Here is an 18,400-nt window from a genome sequence, read left to right on the forward strand (position 1 = left end):
TGTTTATAGAACAGTGTTTTACAGAGAGCTTCATGGAATCCAAAGGGATGAAATGTCAAACATCAACTTGAGATACAGTGTCAAATTGACAGGTTGCTGGGAATTGTTTCTTGATGTGAGGAAACTGAAGTAAAGTAAATGTGTTCTCAGGACAACTCAGAGTACCATACTAGTGTCATTTGGAAGAAAGTTGCCTCTGTAAGCTTGGGTCTTATTGCTCTTGGGCATGAAAATAGGGTACTTCACATTGTGGTAAGTTTTGTTGATTCTTAGTCCTAAGATGCTTATGATTACAGTGGTGTCTTTTCATGCGTAAGATAAAAGGCAGAGCATTAGAATACTATTTTTTTATTTTCTATGTTGTTAAGAATTTTAAACATTATTTATTGCTTTGATTGTCATAATGAGCTCTGAGTTTGATCGGGAGGGGAGAAAGGTTTTTCCAAAGTGTTGAATGTGTTTTCTGTGGATCTTGCAATGTTTGAGGTAGATTCATTCTTGCAGCTGAGTTACTGGAATTTCATGGGGCCACGAGTGTCTGGACGCTTACAGGACTTGTGCCTTTAATTTGTAAGGAGTCAGAATACTGTGTGGCACTGGATTAGTAGCTCAGTTTAAATATGAAGCTACTGTATCTTTTCATTCTGATCTTAACAGCCTATGGACACAATCTTAAATCTCATAACACTATGTTTAGCTGCATGTGTTTTTCTATGTTTAGAGTATGTGTACAGTGTGGTTATCAATGGTTATATTTTTCTATGCTTCTGCTCTTGTTATTGTGGAAGAAACTTGAAGATTAAGGTGGAGTTATCAAATGAGAAAGCCAGAAAAATTTGTGTTTCTCCTGTTAATTTGTTTCTAGCATGTTATTTGTTGAAGTGGAGAAACACTAATTCCTGTAACATTCATGGAAAGCTGCAATATTATCCATACAGTTGGGGGAAAAAATGTTGCAAATAACACTTGTTTGTTCAGCTTTTCTGAAATGCAGTAGTGAAGAAACGGCCCCAGTGATTGTTTTTGTTTCCAAGATGTTTGCTGTTGATGCAAAGGCATTGCCACACAATAAACCAAGGTAAGGAAATGGATCATCTTAACTTCTAATCTGTGTTAATATCTTCAGGAATCAGTTATGTTTTTATGATGTAAAAAACTAGCAGCTAAGTCACTTACAGCTGACACAATGTATTAAGCTTTCTACTAAATCAGACTATTACTGTTGAATCTTTCTGCAAAAGGTGATACTCTTGCTGTAATAATGCTTGAAGATTTTCCCATTATTTCATGCACTGCCTGGACTGCAGTCTTTTTCTATCACACTTACCTATAATCTTCCACCAGAAATTCTTTTCTGCGTTAAGTTTGACGTCAGGGTTTTAAAAATAAATAAATAAATAAAATTACACTTGTGTATTGATGAGACACTAGATGGTGCTACTCTGCTTTGAGATCTTTACTGTGATACTGAGTGTGATCAGGTGTCAGTGCAGCATAGTGCTGCTATTCCTGCTTTGTCTGCTTTCCTTCGTAGGTACTCTGTTACAGAAGAGTTATTTTTCATTCTAGGTGCACCGAGGCTTCCATTTTCTCACTATTCTGCCAGTGATAATGATCCATTCTTTTATTGGTTGAGAGAATCAAGATTGTTTGACATGACAAAGCACAGAGACAGCAGTAGCTTTTAAATATACCAGACGCAGAAGGCACTGGGCATATTTTCAGTATTTTAGTTGCAACAACAACAATGAGATGAGCTGCTGCAGGTCCTGTTTTGTGATTTCGAGCAGAAGGCCATGTGTGAGAGATTAGTCCTGGGAAAGTCACAACGGAGAGCTCTTAATATTTTCATTCTACATAGTTTGCATACTTGTACATGACCACTCATGGATAAACTCTGCTTCCCTGTCTCTTCTGATATTCATCCCGAGTCTTTCTTGTTTGCCTTTTTAAAACTTCCTTTAGTCATACACCCTCAGGAATTCTGACCATCATTGATCTGGTTTGGAAAACCTCAAATTGTTTGCTGACTTGAGCAAAAGATTACATGACTGATAGTTCAAATAATGCAGAGCTCATCTGAAAGTTGAAACAAAGTGTAGGTAAATGTGTCTAAACTCAATCACTGGAAAGGGGGTTTTCCAGGATAATATTGCTGGAGTTCTATCAGGGGGATTTGTAGGTCTGACTGTAGGCAAAATGTCCTTTCCCTATGTTTATTCAGGATGTTGAATATTGTGGTGTTTTTCTGGGTAGCTTTTCTCAGCTCTTCTTCTTGAAGCCTTTAATATAAAATGATTCAATTAGTTACTGGTTGTCTAGTATTAAAGTGAGATCACCTGCCTTTTTCTTTGAGATAACCAGTCATTATCAGTACTGTTTACTTTTGCTGGCTGGGAAGCACTGAGTTTGTTTTGAAGTGGTAGTTGGACTCCATTTTTTGTTTTTTTGGAAGATAGTAATGTAGCTGAACGTGTGTTTCAGTGTTTGAATGGTTAAGATTGTATATGGAAGCAGTTCTCAAATTCAGAAAAGGAGTCTATTTCTGAAAAAGAAGTAAAAAAAAAATATTACCAGTGCAATGAAATATCAGTGTTTAAAAATCGTCACTGTGTAAACGTGGTCCCTAAATTTGTTTTTATATTGGCCAGTATGTGCTATTTACAGTGGCACAGCAAAGGCTGATGGCTGCGCTGAGCATGTGAGATCTGGTGTTGCAGAATGAAATGAGGCTCTGTGAGGATCCTCCTTTAGAGTTTGTGAACATAGGGAGCTACACAGGAGCTCCATGCTTAAGATATGTAGGCTAAGAGTGTGTTGTGATAGTGGTTTTATATTTGCTAATATAAAAATGTGTACATATTACATGTTTCAATTTCATGTTAGCTCTCAAGGGCCGTTACTGTTATGTGTTCTGATGTTTGACTGCAGGACCTATCTGCTACCTTGATTGCATCTTCTAGGATGGGGGATGTTTTTAAGCATGTTAGAGCATGTAAAAAAATAGATGCTTTTCTATGGAGTGTTTTGTGTTCTTTCTTTGTTTTGTTTTGCAAGGTTTATGCTCTTGTGCTTCCAGAAGAAACAAGCAGATCCGTGCATCTGTCTTTCCTTTTGCAGGGTGATATTGTGCAGTGTTCCCTTTTTGTAATTTTCATTGTAGCTGCAAATTGACTTTGTCTTATAGCTTTTTTTACTGTTTGCCTTATTTCTTCTGCCTTCTTGTAATACTTTTTGATCACAGCTTGGGAAAAGCAAAGGCTCTTCTACGTCCAGGGCATTCAGTAAATGATGAAGATGGTTGTTTTAATTAAAAATCCAGCTTCCTTTGAGCCTGCTGCTGGCAACTAATATTGTCTAGAAGGTGACTTTAAAAAATCAATAGCTTCTATACTAAAATTGCTGTTAGTTTATTTGTTTGCTTTTTTTGCTTTTACCGTTTAAATAACAAGATTTGCCAGCAGTTATAACACTAGAATAAGTGGAAAATGAATCTGTGGTCAGGTTTCAACTGATTGACAGCTTATGTTTATCGTGCTTTGGAAAGGCTTGGAAGTGCACTTCTTGTATCACTGTGACATTGAGTTTTCTGACAGTGTTTTAAGAAATAAGAATTGTGCAAATGTGCTTTGTCTTACAGTTTCTTGTGGCTGAACTTGTAAAATTGTTTGCTAATTCCAACAAACTGAGACAGAGGTGGAGATGCTGAAGATATTAAGTTCCAGTAAATTTTGCAAAAAATTGGTTGTCTTGTGGTTGGATGGGATAGACAAACAGATTAAAAGCCCACTAAAACAGCACTGTATGATCTACTTCACTTTAGATCTTATAATATCTAAAATCAAAATTAATGTGAGACAGGACCAGATCAGCTTCTTCAGGAGCTCCTTGCTTTGTATTAAAAGACCACAGTTATTTGTGATAGCTGTACTTATTGCTGCGTATTCCATTTCTACTTTTAAGTGGTAGCAAAGAAAGGCCTGCTGACCTAATAACCTGATATACTAAAATGGTATTTCCTGAGTGCAGGAGGGATATAAAACCTCTAACATCCCTGGCATTTTCCTGAAGATATTATTGAAAGGCAGTGCATTCTCCTCAGTCAGTGGGAAATCAGAGCTTGGTTTTTTTTTTTTGTGTGTCACTATGAGATCAGCCCTTTCTTACACAACTCAGTGTGAAGTTATTATAATAGTTTTTTCTTCCCGTGATGCAGCTTCTTTGCGTGTCTCAAACCAACAGATTGCAGTGTACTTCCTTTCTCTTGCTTCCTAAATACTTCAAATTCAATGAATACAGCAAATTCAATGATTTTTGCCTAACTTCAGCTGGAAGTGCTTTACGTTGTCTTGATCATAAGTAGGTAACAGTCATAAAAATTCATGCTCTTTCAGAAATTACTGTTTTCTCCTGAGTAAATTAAAGACTGCTTGATTTTTTCAGTGGCTTCGGTTTGAGCTGAGCCCATCACTTTGTTTGTGTTAAACAGAAGTTTGTACTAAATTGTAGTTGGTGCATTAGAAATGAATATGACCTGAGCCATCCAAACAGCCTGATGGATTTACAGGTTTACATCTGGAGATGGCACCCAGTTATATCATTAACAAAGTAATATATGCTTTTCAAAGTGCTGTAATAAATGTCACTGTAACAGTGTAGATTGAAATCCAGAACACACTTGGATCTTTGGAACTGATTTAAGAGCTGGAATCTGAAACTTTGGACATAATTTAGCATGTGTAATTGTAAGATTGGGAGAGAGAAGCATATAGCATTCTGGAGGAGTTCTGTTTTGAGTTTCTTCTCTATTCATCATGCACTTACTATGCTAGGTAAATCAAAGGTTGGTGTATCAATCAGGGCAGTTTTTTCAGGATCAGGTATGACAGCTTGATATTGATGTCTTAGTTTTGTGATGTATCTCAGAGTGAATGATTGTTAAATATGATAATAAAGATGAAAAATTAGCCATTTATGCCTTTTTGCTGGAGTCCTGCAAGATTGCTATTTAAGATCTTATGTTGTCATGTAAAAAAATACTGTTTTGGTTAATTTTCACTTCATTTTTTGTATAGATGTATTTCCACCAAAAGCTGCATAGGCATTGTGGTTACATTAGAAGGGATATGATACTGGTGTCATGAAGAGCAATCCAGAAGATTCGCTATAAATTAACTTAGATTTTAAGATGTCAGGCCTCCTTAGTTAGACAGAATGAAGCCCGTGACCATGAGGTCATGTAATTTAAACTGTTAGAAAGTATATGGAGAGAAAGTATCCTCATCCTCCAAAATCATGGAGATGCACTGCAGACACTTGTTGCAGGCGTTATCTGTCTGGAAATCAATTGATGTTCTGGTGGATGTTTCCTTCTTCAAATGGTCTAAAGTTTGAAAAGCAAACAAACCCCAACCCAATAGTTTCTTTAGAAACCAGAGGTCAATTTGTATGTGATTACTGACTATAAATTTTTCAAATGTTCTGGAACAAAATCTGTCATAACGTGGAAGGGCAGAAAAGCTATCATTCACAGTGCTGATTGAGTGAAGAAGTTTAGTTGTCACTCAGTCTGAACTAAATAAGTTACCCCTGGGGAATGTGAGAGTAAGAAAATAGTCATCATCAGCTTGTTTATTTTACCCAAAGTCTGTTGCATCAATGGTCTGCTGGGTGATAATGCTGTGTATGTTGCAGTGCTTGCCACGTTGTTTCCATAGCTCTTGTTTACCATGTGGTTGAGCTTCATGTGAGTTAGTAATAATGTGGTTGGCCACCTATGACAGCTTTGGTATTTGTGCCTGGCTCATGTGTACAGTGTGCATGTTACAACATCTCTTGAAGGCAGGGAATCTCTTCCTTTCTGCTCTGGAGTTTTCATTTACTCATTTTCTGTCACCATGTGGTCCCTCTCTTTTTCTTTCTTGCTGGTATCATCAGGCTTTAGATCTTTTCTTATGGACTGGGGAAAATAAAATTGGGGCAAAGGAAGAGAAGAGAAAAGCTCTTCTGATTTTGTCAGCATTTGCTCAAAATTGATTTCAGTTTCATTGGTTTTACCACCTGCATAAATAGAATTAATCAGGGCACAATTTAAACTGGGGACTGTTGCAGAAGTGTGCCTTTGTGCATTAATCTTGTGCTGAGTTCTGCTTGGGTGTGTGAGAAGTCTATGTAAGGATTTATCTGACAGTGTGATCTCATTTTTGTGGTTTCTAATGATACTACTAGGACTGACTAATTTTATGGAAATCAGTGCTGACACAGACTAGGGTGGAAGTCTAGGTTTTACCTACTAGCTCAAAACCTACCCACACTCATTCTGCTTCTTAGCAAATTGAGAATGTAATTAACAGTGCTTATGGTGGTTTGTGCCAGTGCACTCCGAATTTTGAGGTACCTTTGAGATTTTTGATAAGGACTGTATCTCCTAAATATAGTGACACTTTTAAAAGTACCATATAAGGAGGAGGTGGAAGGGCAGTGTGCATTTTTCTTGTACTCAGAATTATTTACACAAATGAAAAGTGTTTTTGGATAATAGAATGTGTTGGAATGCATACATATGTCCCCATGTGCATTCTGTGCCATCATATATAGACTGCATTTATCCCTTGGCTGTCTCCTCTCTACTTTCCCTATCAATTTCTTACCCCTGGGAATTTTTCAGACATTCCAAACCCTTAAATAGCTTTGAACAACTGCCTTTGGGACAAAAGTCTTCATTAAAAAAGTTTTCTTCATCCCCATCTGCTTTGCATTTTCTATTGTTCAGCCTCACTCTCTTTTGCAATAAAATAAACAAATTGAACACATTGTCTGAAATTTCAGAGATGCAGATTCTTGATTTTGTCACAGTGACTATATAAGAGATTATTTAAATGAATAGTAACAACATTCTGGGAAGTTTATGGCTGCAGTTTGCCTTTCCCATGGCATGTAATGCATCTGTTCCAGGTTCTGAGTTGTAAAACTGTGGTTCAGATTCCAGCATTTTATCCTGGGTGGACTGGGGGGTGTCTAAGTAGGTAATTTTTAGAGATATTTTTCATTCAAAGGTGGTTTTCATTGTCTTTTGAGTTTACTGTTTGGATTTAAGTACAGTAACTGTTCAAAGTGATTTCCTCAGGTTCTAAAAAGTATCTCGGTTAAAAGGAAGTGTTCTATTAAACCTTTCTAAAAGCAGTTTCCTACAGAATGTGCAATAGGAGGCACTTGTACCTTGATATTAAAAATGTATTGAGGCTGAGTTGGTCTCAGCCACACCATCTATCCACAGCTTTCTAAGAAATCCAACTGGGGCAGAATAAGTGTCCAACAAGTGTCCTTACTGCCTATGTATAAAAACTTTGGCCCTCAAGTGACGGGTTGTTTCCCTCTTAGTGTGGGATGGTTGATTTAATATGGGGATGTGATTCAATGTGACTCTTTTGCATCTAGGAGAGTGCAACAACTCTTGAACTGTTTTGTTGTAGAGGAGTGTAGTCTACACTTCAAAATATGGAAATTAAAAAGACCCAGTGACTTGTCCGCAGCTATCTAAAATGAATAGAGCACTTCCATTGTAATGCTCTGCTCGTCCTCCTGTGTGCTCTGTACTGAACGAATCCTAAAACTTCTTGATACTTGGAGCTGTTGTGCTTTCCCCTGTCACATTAACAAATGCAGGTGGGGTTTTGTTGTGGGGTTATGCTGTCCTTGAGAAGAAGTGAGCAGTGAAGGAGCTGTGATTTGTTGTTTTGGTTGTGTTTTACAAGTGCATGTGTGTGATAGGGAGAATTCTTCTGTCTCATCTCAGTTTAGAAGTCTGTTACAGATACTTATTTAATGGGAAGAAAAAATACATTGGTTGTTATTTTGGAAATAAGTTTTATTAATGCTGGAAAGTGGTCTGTATTTCCACTGCTCACAGTAGGGAAAAATAAATTGAAAACATTCTAATTCCTATGGAAAAAAAAAAAAAAATTGCGTAACATTTTTTTCCCCAATCTCCTAAGCCACAATAATAAAAACGTTTTTGTTGTTGGCACTGTACCTGTGTTACGTGAGAAACAGAGGATCTTGAATTAGTTACTAAGCAGATTTTATTTTTAAGAATGTGTATAGCTCTTTTATAAAGAAAATAGAACCAGAGAAGTGTCTGGAAATGACAGATGTCCACTATCTGAAATTAACTTCCTTGGGCTTCATTTGAAGAAAACCTCATCTCACAGATTCTCACTTAGGGCCAGATTCAAAAATCAAGGACACAGCTTCAGGCAGTGCTTTTAGATTGTATGGATGTGTAACTACTTCGCAGATGAAATTGCTTGGGAAGAGTTGTATTTAAAAGCAAGTCTTTTTATGGTGCCTTAAGGAAGGGTGATAACGTCTGTCTTGAATATGAGGATTTTATCTGTTTATTTTGTTACCTATTCGTTTTAAATTGTATGTTAAACCATTTTGAGATAGGATTTACAATTGAGTAGATGGAAATGGCATCAGAATATTCAAAATTTTCGGTTGCTTCAGGCAAGGTTCTTTAGTGGACAGGTCACTTCATGGGAAGGATATTACAGCAGGGGAAGTCTGTTTCCTGTATTTTAACACGTGCTGTGAAACTATCCAACAACAGTTAAAAAAAAAAACCCAAGTAATTTAAAACGACAGTATTTGATTCTTGTATATTTGAAAGAAAAGTTTTTCTAACTGGCTTGGTACTGATAAGTCTGGATTTGTACACTGTTTAGTCTTAGCTGTCTTTCTAGCTCAGAATAACATACTGGACATGATGTAAAAAGCAATTTTAAAAATTGGCATGAATCTTTTCCAGAAAAAGTGAGAATTCACACATCAGTGGGAGTAACTGTGCTTATTTTAACAAAAAATACGAAGGTTTAACATGGTAACCTCTTTCTAAACATGGTGGAGGGATAGTTTGTTTATTTTAGCTGGCTTAAAATACATAGTATCATGGGGACAAAAGACATTCTGTGCAAGTTTCTACTTGTACTGGATTTAGTGTTTGAATTGTTATGATTTAATTTATTTTAAAGTAAAGGGCGTATCCAAATGCTAATATTTTTTAAATACCATTTAGGCCTTTAACCCCAGAAGAAATAGCTCAGCGACGTGAACTTGCAAAGCAGAGGCATGCAGGAAAAATGGCAGCAATTCAAGGGAAGGAGGTTTCTGAAAAGCCTCCAAGTGAAGATTCACCTGAAGTGACTGAAAACACTGGTGATAAGAAAGGTATATCTGTTACCTATTTTTCTTACAGTATTTTCAATAGTAGCATTTGGGTGTTGTCAAGTGGCTGATTATGAAGCTGTGTGCCTTCCCAAGAACAGTCTATAATCCAGTCTAAACAGTTCAGTAGATGGGACTAAATGAATAGTGAGGTGGGAGTTACTGGGAAGCTGATAGTTTATAAATGCTGTAATAGTGTCAGAGGTACCTGTTTATAAGCCTGTGATTGCATAGTCTCAGTACTTGCAGTCACTTGAGGGTAGGTGATGCCTTAAGGGGATGCTCTGCAGAAAAAATAAATGGTATTCTCTTTAAGTAGGAATACACAGCAATTTACTTTTGCCCACGTGTATAGTGTCAGGTTTATTTGGCTTGCTGCTATTAGATTTGCACTGCAGACTTGTTGGCATGCTTTGTGCCAGTGCAACTTTTAATCCCTTGAAGCTTTTATGAGGGCGTGTTTTATTAAAAAAAAAAAAAAAGCTTAAAATAAATGGGTACAGAAGCAGTGAAGCAGTGACTGCTAAATGGAGCTGGATTACAAGGTGCAGTGGAGAATTCTTGCTGTCTTTCCATGTGTTGTCAGATGTAATACCACAGTATGTAACTGATTTTTTTGTTTGTTTGTTTTTCTTCAGCTGATGAGACAGAAACTGCTTTTATACTTGATGTATTCTTTTATAACTTTGATTAGGTGAAGTGCAGCAGCTCACTGGTCAGATGGATGCTGAGACCTCAAAGGCAGCAAAACCGGAAGCAGACAACAAGGAGTCTTTCATTGCTTTTGCCAGAGTGTTCAGTGGTGTGGTACGAAGAGGGCAAAAGATCTTTGTTTTAGGACCCAAATATGACCCTGCTGAGTATTTGCATAAGGTAAGAGGTGATGGTGAAACGTGACCGTAACTTGGCGTTCTTTTGAAATGTTGTCAACTTAACTTATTACATATTGCTCACTCCAAAAAAAAAAAAAGTTGAAATCAGAAATTCCAAGAAGTATTGAAGTAACTTAGGGAAGTAGTTAAAGTAAAATAATAGCAACTTTATTACTAATAGAGGTGATTGTTTGTGAGTAAGGAGTGGACGTTCTTTGATTTCTTTTTGATTGAAGGTGTCGAGCCTTTGTGTGCTTTCTTTAAGAGCAATAGATAACAGTTAAAATTTAAGGATTACAGCCAGTTTATGCCTAGATATTGCATACTGCCTGCTGTCTGTTAAATGTCTACACATCTAATCTGTTTTTAATTAGCTTCTAGATAATTTAATTTAAAATTTATTTTCTTTATGAAACAAAAAGTAGGCATAAAAGGACTGAACACATTCAAAAAAGCAGACAGGATGCTTCAAAACTTGTTCTGTGACTTTCAGCTGTATGCTGAACCCAGAGGTTTGCAGTGAGAATGAATAATATCATAGCCCATACCATGGGCAGAGGAGCTGTGTCAAGATTTGAACACAACATAAAAATAATGGCCTATTCTAATATAGTTGCCATTCGTTAGAGAGATTTGAGGAGGTTTGAATGTTGCATAGGAAAATATTTTTGTTGGTTCTGCAGTTTTCATTAGACGTTTAAGAAGTTTATTGAAATTGAGTTTCTAAGGCTTTTTAAAGTATTGAGAGGCTGGAAGCTGTTAGCTGTAACTTACAGATACACAGCATTTTCCATTTGGTTGAATCTTTAATATTATTTTTCCTACTTTGCCTGCTTAGTCTCTGCAGTTGATTATTTGGTGTTTAAAAAACACGCATTTAGCTTAATTCTTTAAGGTGATTAAATATGTTAGTAGATCTTACTTTTTAGTAGACCTTACTTTTCATCACAGAATGTAATGATGCTTCAGAAATCTGCTTGGAGGTTTCACTTGTGGTGCAATATTAAAAGTAACTACATCAAATCCCATGAAGGTGAAGAGATATTAGCCTATTAGATATGGCTGACTCGAGCTCAAGTTAAATTTAATATTGCTTGGTATCTTTGAAATCTCTTAGACAATAAAGGTGAATCTTAGTACCTCCGAAGCAAAAGCACTTCTTCAGAAATGGAGTTTGCTAGCATTACATCTGGATGAAGCTGCCTTTATTTTTCTGTTTAATATGACTTTTATATGAACAAAATTGGGTTGCAGGTTTTGAAGCAAAGCATAAATCTTCTCCAGTCCTGTAAGAACTTCTTACTCAAACAAGAAGTCTAACTGCTGCTATCAGTAAAAACTTCCATCTCGTTTGAAAGAAATTTTGAAGTCTGTTACTATAGTGATGTATTCTGGTTTTGCATATTCAGCTGATTTTGATGGTAAACTCATTAAAAGCCTTAATGTTGCCCAAGTGCATTCAGCATTTATTAACTAACAGTAAATGCAATATGTGTGTACTCTTGACTCAAAATTTGTGAGGAAAGAAGTTATTTTGTGGAGCACAATGGTGTATAATAGTATTGGAAAAAAATGGTGTTAAATATATTGAGATTGCAATCATGAAATTAATTACTTATAAAATTACCTTAAAACATTTGTTCCGTTAATGAACACTGAGAGACAAGTAGTATGCACTTAAACAACAGGAAGGGAAACAACTAAGTATACAAGCAAGTTGTAGTTTGACATCTGACTTTTGAAATGAAAGTGCTTTGGAGCATATTTCTTAGTGCTGAGATGCAAGGAGGCTTTCAGGAAGAAGGTTGTGTCAGTAGTAGGTGGTAAATATCCAATACTGGTTGTTTCATTCTGTGTAGCTGTCATCCCAGTGTCCTGCTGCAGATGATCTGCCATTAGTACCTCATATGTCTTGCTGTACCTTGGAGAATCTGTACTTGCTCATGGGAAGAGAACTTGAAGAGCTTGAAGAAGTACCTGCGGGAAATGTTCTAGGTAAGACTTAACTAAAAATTAATTTCTTAGAGCTTGAATGCTTACAGCATCCAAAACGCATTGCAGTTTGTTTTGATGTGATTAAAGGTAAGACGACTTAGATAAATTTGAGTAATTTTAGTTATGTTTTGTGTGCAATAAATCATGACCCTCAAATTGTTGTGGTTTCCATGAACTTTTAATTGTGAGATGGGGAAAAATCGCACGAAACAAATAGGGATTACAATGGCTTTATTTCCTGTTATCTTCAGGTTGAAGTATTGCCAGGTAAGCATCACTCCTGGGAACTGCCAAAGGCATCAGACAGGTCTAATAGTTTGTAAATTGTGAGGATTATAAATAACATTTTTGCAGCAGTGTAAGCTCTGTAGTATGGCATTTCTACTGATGTGGGTAATTGTAGTTCTGTTAATGGGCCTGCTCAAGCTATGGGGCTAAAAATTATTTCTGTTATGGCTGTGGCAGATTTTGAACATTTTCCATGCATGTGTTTTTGAATAAGTCATTGTAATCACTGAGTTGTGCTCTTTTATGCCAGGTTTTGAAGAGTTTTGCTCTAGAGCATTGATGGCATTCATTACCAGTTTTGTCCTTCATTTCTTTTTTTAAAAATCAAAAATCCTATTTCGATTTTTTTTTCATTTGTGGTTGAATATGAACTACAGAAAAATACAAGATTGTTTATTGCATTTATTATGGTTTTCAGAATGTTACAGTGGAAGTATTGCTGTATAATACAGAAAAGCCTTGGAAGTACATGTTTAAGCATTTAATACCAGCTGATGTTGATAATGATGTTGATTGATATATTTATCTGCTCATCACATAGAAAGTGCTCCTACAGTTGCATCATGTAAATAAAAGTATACCCCGAAAATTCTTACATCTTTCATGTTAAGAGTTGGGCCAAATCTCAAGAAATGTTACACAGTTAATCATCTGAAAAACTGCAAGTAGCTTCTGCTGCTGAAAACTGCTTATTCATGGGATATGACTTTTGCAGAAACATACAAGTCGAGCAATCCAGAAGTTTGAAATGGCAGTACAAGTTTTGTTATCTTTAGAGGAATTTGTTAGAAACTCAAGATTAGAGTTAATGCTCAGAACTCCTCACCAAGCTTGTTCTGAGGTGATGAAAAGGATGGGAAGAACTTAGTGGGTGATGCTTAAGGTGGCAAAGGAATATTCGAAGGCTGTGTGTGTGAGAAAAGATCATTTGGGCTCATAAGATAAAGTTGAGCAAGCACGTGCTCTTCAAATGTGCATAACAGCTTTCTTTTTTTTTTTTTTTAACATTCCTCTTTGTTAAATGTTTGGCCTGGAATTTTTTTCTGTTTGCTGTCTTATAATTGAAGGTGAAATGTTTTTTTGTTTTTGTTTTTTTTCTGTTCAAAACAAAAAAAATGGTGTTTTAATACCAAAAGGTGTTGTTGCAGGTGATGCAAAAATGTATTTTTAAGTAGGCAAAAAGAATTAGTATTTGTTGTGGTGTCATGAGCACAGGAAAGGCCTACAATTCCTGTGCTGGGGTTACTGATTCATACTGAGTAATTTAAGCAAATGCTGATGTGAAAGCTAAGGAACATGTTTGTGAAAACCCTGGTGGCAGTAATTTTAAAGCATGGCTTTATATATGGAGATATTAATATAGATATGTATATATTTATATAATTGAAAATTTGTGTCAGTGTTACAGTAGGGTTTTTTTTGTTGGTTCTTTTACTTTTTGCTGATAGATTTTTGAATTGAGAGCTCATGAAGTGATCAGCTTTATTCCAGTGAACAAAAATGTATCTGAAGGCATGTTGTGTGTATGCATGCTTGTGTGCAAATGGGTTCTGAACACCACACATCTAGGAAATTGAGGTGTGTACTGCTCTCTGCCCACATCAGTACTCCTATGTTTGCTAATGTATGGAAATTGGGTTTTTCCTTCAGTGCTGTGTTTGTTGAATACCGCTGAAAGTTTTCTGCTTTCTTCTGCAGTGTCCTTTGGTGTAGTGCAGTCAGAGGCTGGGTGACTTCCTAACGTTTTGAAATGCAGTTGGTGGTGTGAGTGTCAAGTGTTCAAATTAGGAGCTCTTCTTCCTTAGCAGATCAAAGGGCACTGCTAAAGGCAGTGATAGAGGTCACTCCTGTTGTCTGCTCTCTATGAGCTGATTTCCCATATGAATGAGTGTGAGTGCCTTAGGTTTTTTTTTATTTCTAAAATGCTTGTTTGCCCATACAGTATTCTTTCCTTCAATTGTTTAATAAATTAAAAATTGATTCCTGAAACTTAAGCAGTCTAACACGGGAACCAGGTGATTATGGATTTATAGTTTTGGATTTCTAAAGACAGGCACTGTACAGCTGCGGTCTGTGTGAGGAGCTGCTATGAAGCAGTACAGCTAACCTCATTACAAGGTGTCTAACAAGCATTTTATTCCTTGAGGGCTTCATTGAACAATTTAGGAGCTTTTAATAAGCAGCCTCTGTTAAGAGCAAAGAGCAGCTGCAGGCAGCGGTGCCATTTTAAAGGCCCAGAATGGCTGTCTAGGACTGATGCCAACTAGCAAGCATTACCACCTTATGTGAAAGCCCTAGGAACAGCACTGCTGTTGCACCAGCCCATTATTTCTGTGCAAACATTTGGTGGGCTAATTTCAATCTCTGAATCAGTAATGCGATTATTCAAAAAAAACAAAACAAAACCAAGTGATCCCAACGGAATGGGCGGTCTCATCTCAGCATCCACCAGTGAACACAGGAGGGCAGTCTTTCTCAAGAATGTTTCTGAAATCAGCAGAAAATAGTGAATGAAACAAAGAAAACTCTAACCTTTGTCTTTGCTTTTGGAATACTTACAGATTGAATTGCCAACTGCCATCTCGCAACCTCAATAAAATAAAAGAAAGCTTAATTTAACGACTGTGTTGTAATCTAGCATTAGTCAGGAAGGGATACTTAATTGAGAAGATTATTGAATGATGTTTTGCCTGTGAACCGTCATGTTTACCTGGCATTGTTGTATTATTGTATTCCTACCAATCGGTGTTTATATAAATGGTTAAAGATATTCAGTTTTTCAATTATTTAAATTGCTTCTTTGAGCTGAGGACACAGTAGTTCGTCTGTAATTTGGCCTTTTTCAGTGCTGGATATTTGCTTAGCTGTTTTTGCTGTAGTGGATTTTGTCCTCCTGCAGTTCCTGCTCTTTGTGTGGTGTCTTTATAAGCAGCTGTGGAATGTATCAGTACTTCTTGGGCAGTGTAACATAGCATGGTGCTCAGCTAAGGCACTAGAGGGGTCGCTTTCAACCCAGGCCATCCTGTGAATCAGATGACACTAGAAGTGTATTTTGCTATTATCTGACGAGTTTCCTTTACCCTGTTTACCATTTCTGCTAATTGCTTTATGTTTGTCCTTTCTTTTTGTGGGATTTGATTTGACAATCCGGATTGCAACAGAAGTGTTTAATTGCCTTGGTTTTGAACCAATATCAGTGTATCTCATTGGGCATCCATAGATTAATGGAGAGGAAAAAAGAAGACAAGTCTTAGGTCAGAGATGTAACACTTTGGCATCTGTGTCTTTGTTGATGTAGCTGAAGTCTTCTGGGGAGGAGTAATTAATATGGTTAATAGTTTCCCTATAAAGCCTTAAGTTATGGTGATTTTTCTTTCTAAGTTTCTATTGAGGATTTTCAGTGGCTTTTCCAGTAGCTTCACTTTTTTGTTTTTCTGAGTGTAGCTTCTTAAGACTATAAAAGGAAGTCATATGTAGTAATTCTTTCTGAAGAAAACCACTTCTAAATTCTGTAGTGCTTCTGGAATGTTCTGTGCTCTAATTTTCAGGGGCTTATTATGAGATCTTAAAAATGTGTTTAGTCTCTCCATTGGTATGCACGTTTTTTTTTTTGTTGTTTAAAAAATGAGCTGTATTGGGGTAATTTATCTTAAAATCGTATTACATTCCTCTGGCCAAAAATGCCTTTAAATTTGCTCTTGACCACACTGGATTGCGTTGTCAAAATTTTCAAATAATTAAGTTTGAGTGTCATCTGAAATCCTTTATCATAAGGAAAGGAGATAATGCAGTGGAGTATGTTTATCAGTTTTTAAGCAACTCTTAGCCATTCTCGTCTGCAACATCTGAGCTTTCATGTAAATGAAAATTAATTTCTAGATAATCTTGCGCACATGAGGCAGCATTCCTGATTGCTTAAGGTTTGTATGCAGACATACTGCTGATGCTTGAGGTTTCCCAAACCAGGAGGAAAACTGCCCAGACATGTTGGTGTTTGTTGTTGCTACTTGTGTGCCTGTGGGCAGCAGCAGGCCTTAGAAGAATCAAGGCGATTTCATTCCATTGCTGCCTGAAGAAGCTCACATGTGGTGCAGCAGCAGGCACATGCTCTGCAGCTACTGAGAAGAAAAGATGCAGAAATAGGCTGTGGAGAGGCAGTCATCTCTGTTTATCACTCTTGTTTACTTCAGAAATAAGTGTTTTTATTTTTTTATCTTTTTATTTTTTATTTTTATTTTTTTTGCCTGGGGCTTCAGATTCATTAGATGCTTATTATTACACGAATATGTGTTGCTGAGAATGTAGCCTGGATCAGAATTCAGGACACAACTCCTTTTTCTTGTGTGAGGGTGGAGAATTGACTTGTATAGTCGTTGCCTCTAGGCAGATGTTACCCAGCCTTTCAATAGCTGTTTGTGGGTTTAGATCCCAGATACTTACTGGCTTATCTCCAAAATTTCCAAATCTTTTCTATGAGTGCTTGGTTGGGTGTGATTTTTTCACGTCTCTTTAAATTAATATGAAAGGATGGTGATTTTGCCCTCAGTACTTAATAATTACTTTCTTTAGTCAGCATTAACGCATTGTTTTCAATCTCTCCCTCTTTTTATAAAAGTAAATATATTCACATATAAAGGGACAACAGTTATCTACCTAAATGTATTTCTTACTTGGGTCATGTACCTCGTATCTTTTTCAGTGCTGTATGAAGTCAGGAGTACTGAAGTAGTTACTGCCACCAGTGTAAAATGGCGATTGAAGCGTTAAGGTGAAGTCCTGAGGCCATTGCCTGAGCTCACATCCATAATGTATGTGGGAATTTATCCAGCACACTGGGGTCACAACTGATTTTAAAGTTCCTTAAGTTTTCATGTGAAGAGCTTGAGAAGAGTACAATTCCTCAGCATACTTATACAAACGACATGGGTCATGTTTTTGTGCTGTTGGTTTCTTTGGCTACTTATATGTTTTCTAACTGTTAGTATTTGCTTTAAAAGTAGAGTGAGCATCAGTAGCTTGCTAAAGTGGCAGATTATGATATAAGCTGTGTTCTTTATCCTTTCTTACAAATGTGGGTCTAACAGGATGCATCTAACTTGCCTTGACTAGTAGAAAATTCTCTAAAGACACGTTCGTCTCTGCTAATAAATAAGGATTGTGATGTTTGAATCTAAGTAACTTTGGTTTTGAGCTCCAAGCTGTCAGAGCTCCATGTCTTAAGACTTTGCAGCCTGTGAGTGCTGCTATGACATGCTGCATGGTGAAGTGGGAAGCATCAGTTCAGGAATGAAGTAGGACAGCAGGGCACCCAAGTTAATGGCTAAGAGGTGCAACAAGCACGCATCATTTGAGGAATTAGTGTTTAAGGCTGAATTTTCCACAGAGGTGTAAATGACCTGGTTTAACAAGGATCTATAGGTAAGCTATGTAACTGAATTTTTTTATCCCTCTATACAAAGGAGCATTAGGAATGATTACCTACTTCTGTATTAAGCATGCTGGAGAATCCCCTTTGCACAAATAACATGCTGGAAACAAACTTCCAAACGCTCTTTTAGAAGCATGTTGCCTTTGTTTAATGTGGCTGTGGGTTTTCTAAAATACAGACCATGAACAAATAGTCTAATTTCAGGAACAGGTACAGAATAATCACCCTCATTACAGGCTTAACGCAGGGGAATATCTGTACTTACTAAAGCAGAAAAGTGTCCTGTTCTTAAACAATTCCTTAATGTTATTTGTAGAAAATACATTTTGTGTGGTGGTGTACTTGAACCAGGTAGTGCTGTGTTTGAAAAGCATGTACTTTCCATCAGCTGGCTGTTAACTGCAGCCGTTCTGGTCAGGTAAAGTTCAGTTTTTGTCAGATGAGTTGAACTTTTTGGCTTGTAGCAAAGGTAGGTTTTTAAAAAAAAGTAGATCTCTGTCGCAGTATTAAGTGTGCTATCCTTTAGCATAGTTTTTAGCAAATAGATAAACTGAATAGGAGTTGATGTCTTATAGGTGTTTTTTGGCCCAAA

The 18,400-nt window shown here is 36.8% G+C and overlaps 1 protein-coding gene across 1 annotated transcript in view; it reads left to right on the plus strand.

Annotated features, from left to right (window-relative positions):
• EFL1 (elongation factor like GTPase 1) overlaps positions 1-18,400 on the plus strand; it is a 55,872-nt gene that overhangs the window by 7,141 nt on the left and 30,331 nt on the right. Inside the window, exons 11-14 of the mRNA XM_065733964.1 lie at positions 979-1,078; positions 9,077-9,228; positions 9,920-10,098; positions 11,957-12,092. Coding sequence (XP_065590036.1) covers positions 979-1,078; positions 9,077-9,228; positions 9,920-10,098; positions 11,957-12,092 — 567 coding nt within the window. The remainder of the gene's footprint in view (positions 1-978; positions 1,079-9,076; positions 9,229-9,919; positions 10,099-11,956; positions 12,093-18,400) is intronic.

This window comes from Cyrtonyx montezumae, unplaced genomic scaffold, assembly GCF_038088225.1.
Source record: "Cyrtonyx montezumae isolate F1298 unplaced genomic scaffold, pur_monq_1.0 scaffold_17, whole genome shotgun sequence".
Lineage (NCBI taxonomy): Eukaryota > Metazoa > Chordata > Aves > Galliformes > Odontophoridae > Cyrtonyx > Cyrtonyx montezumae.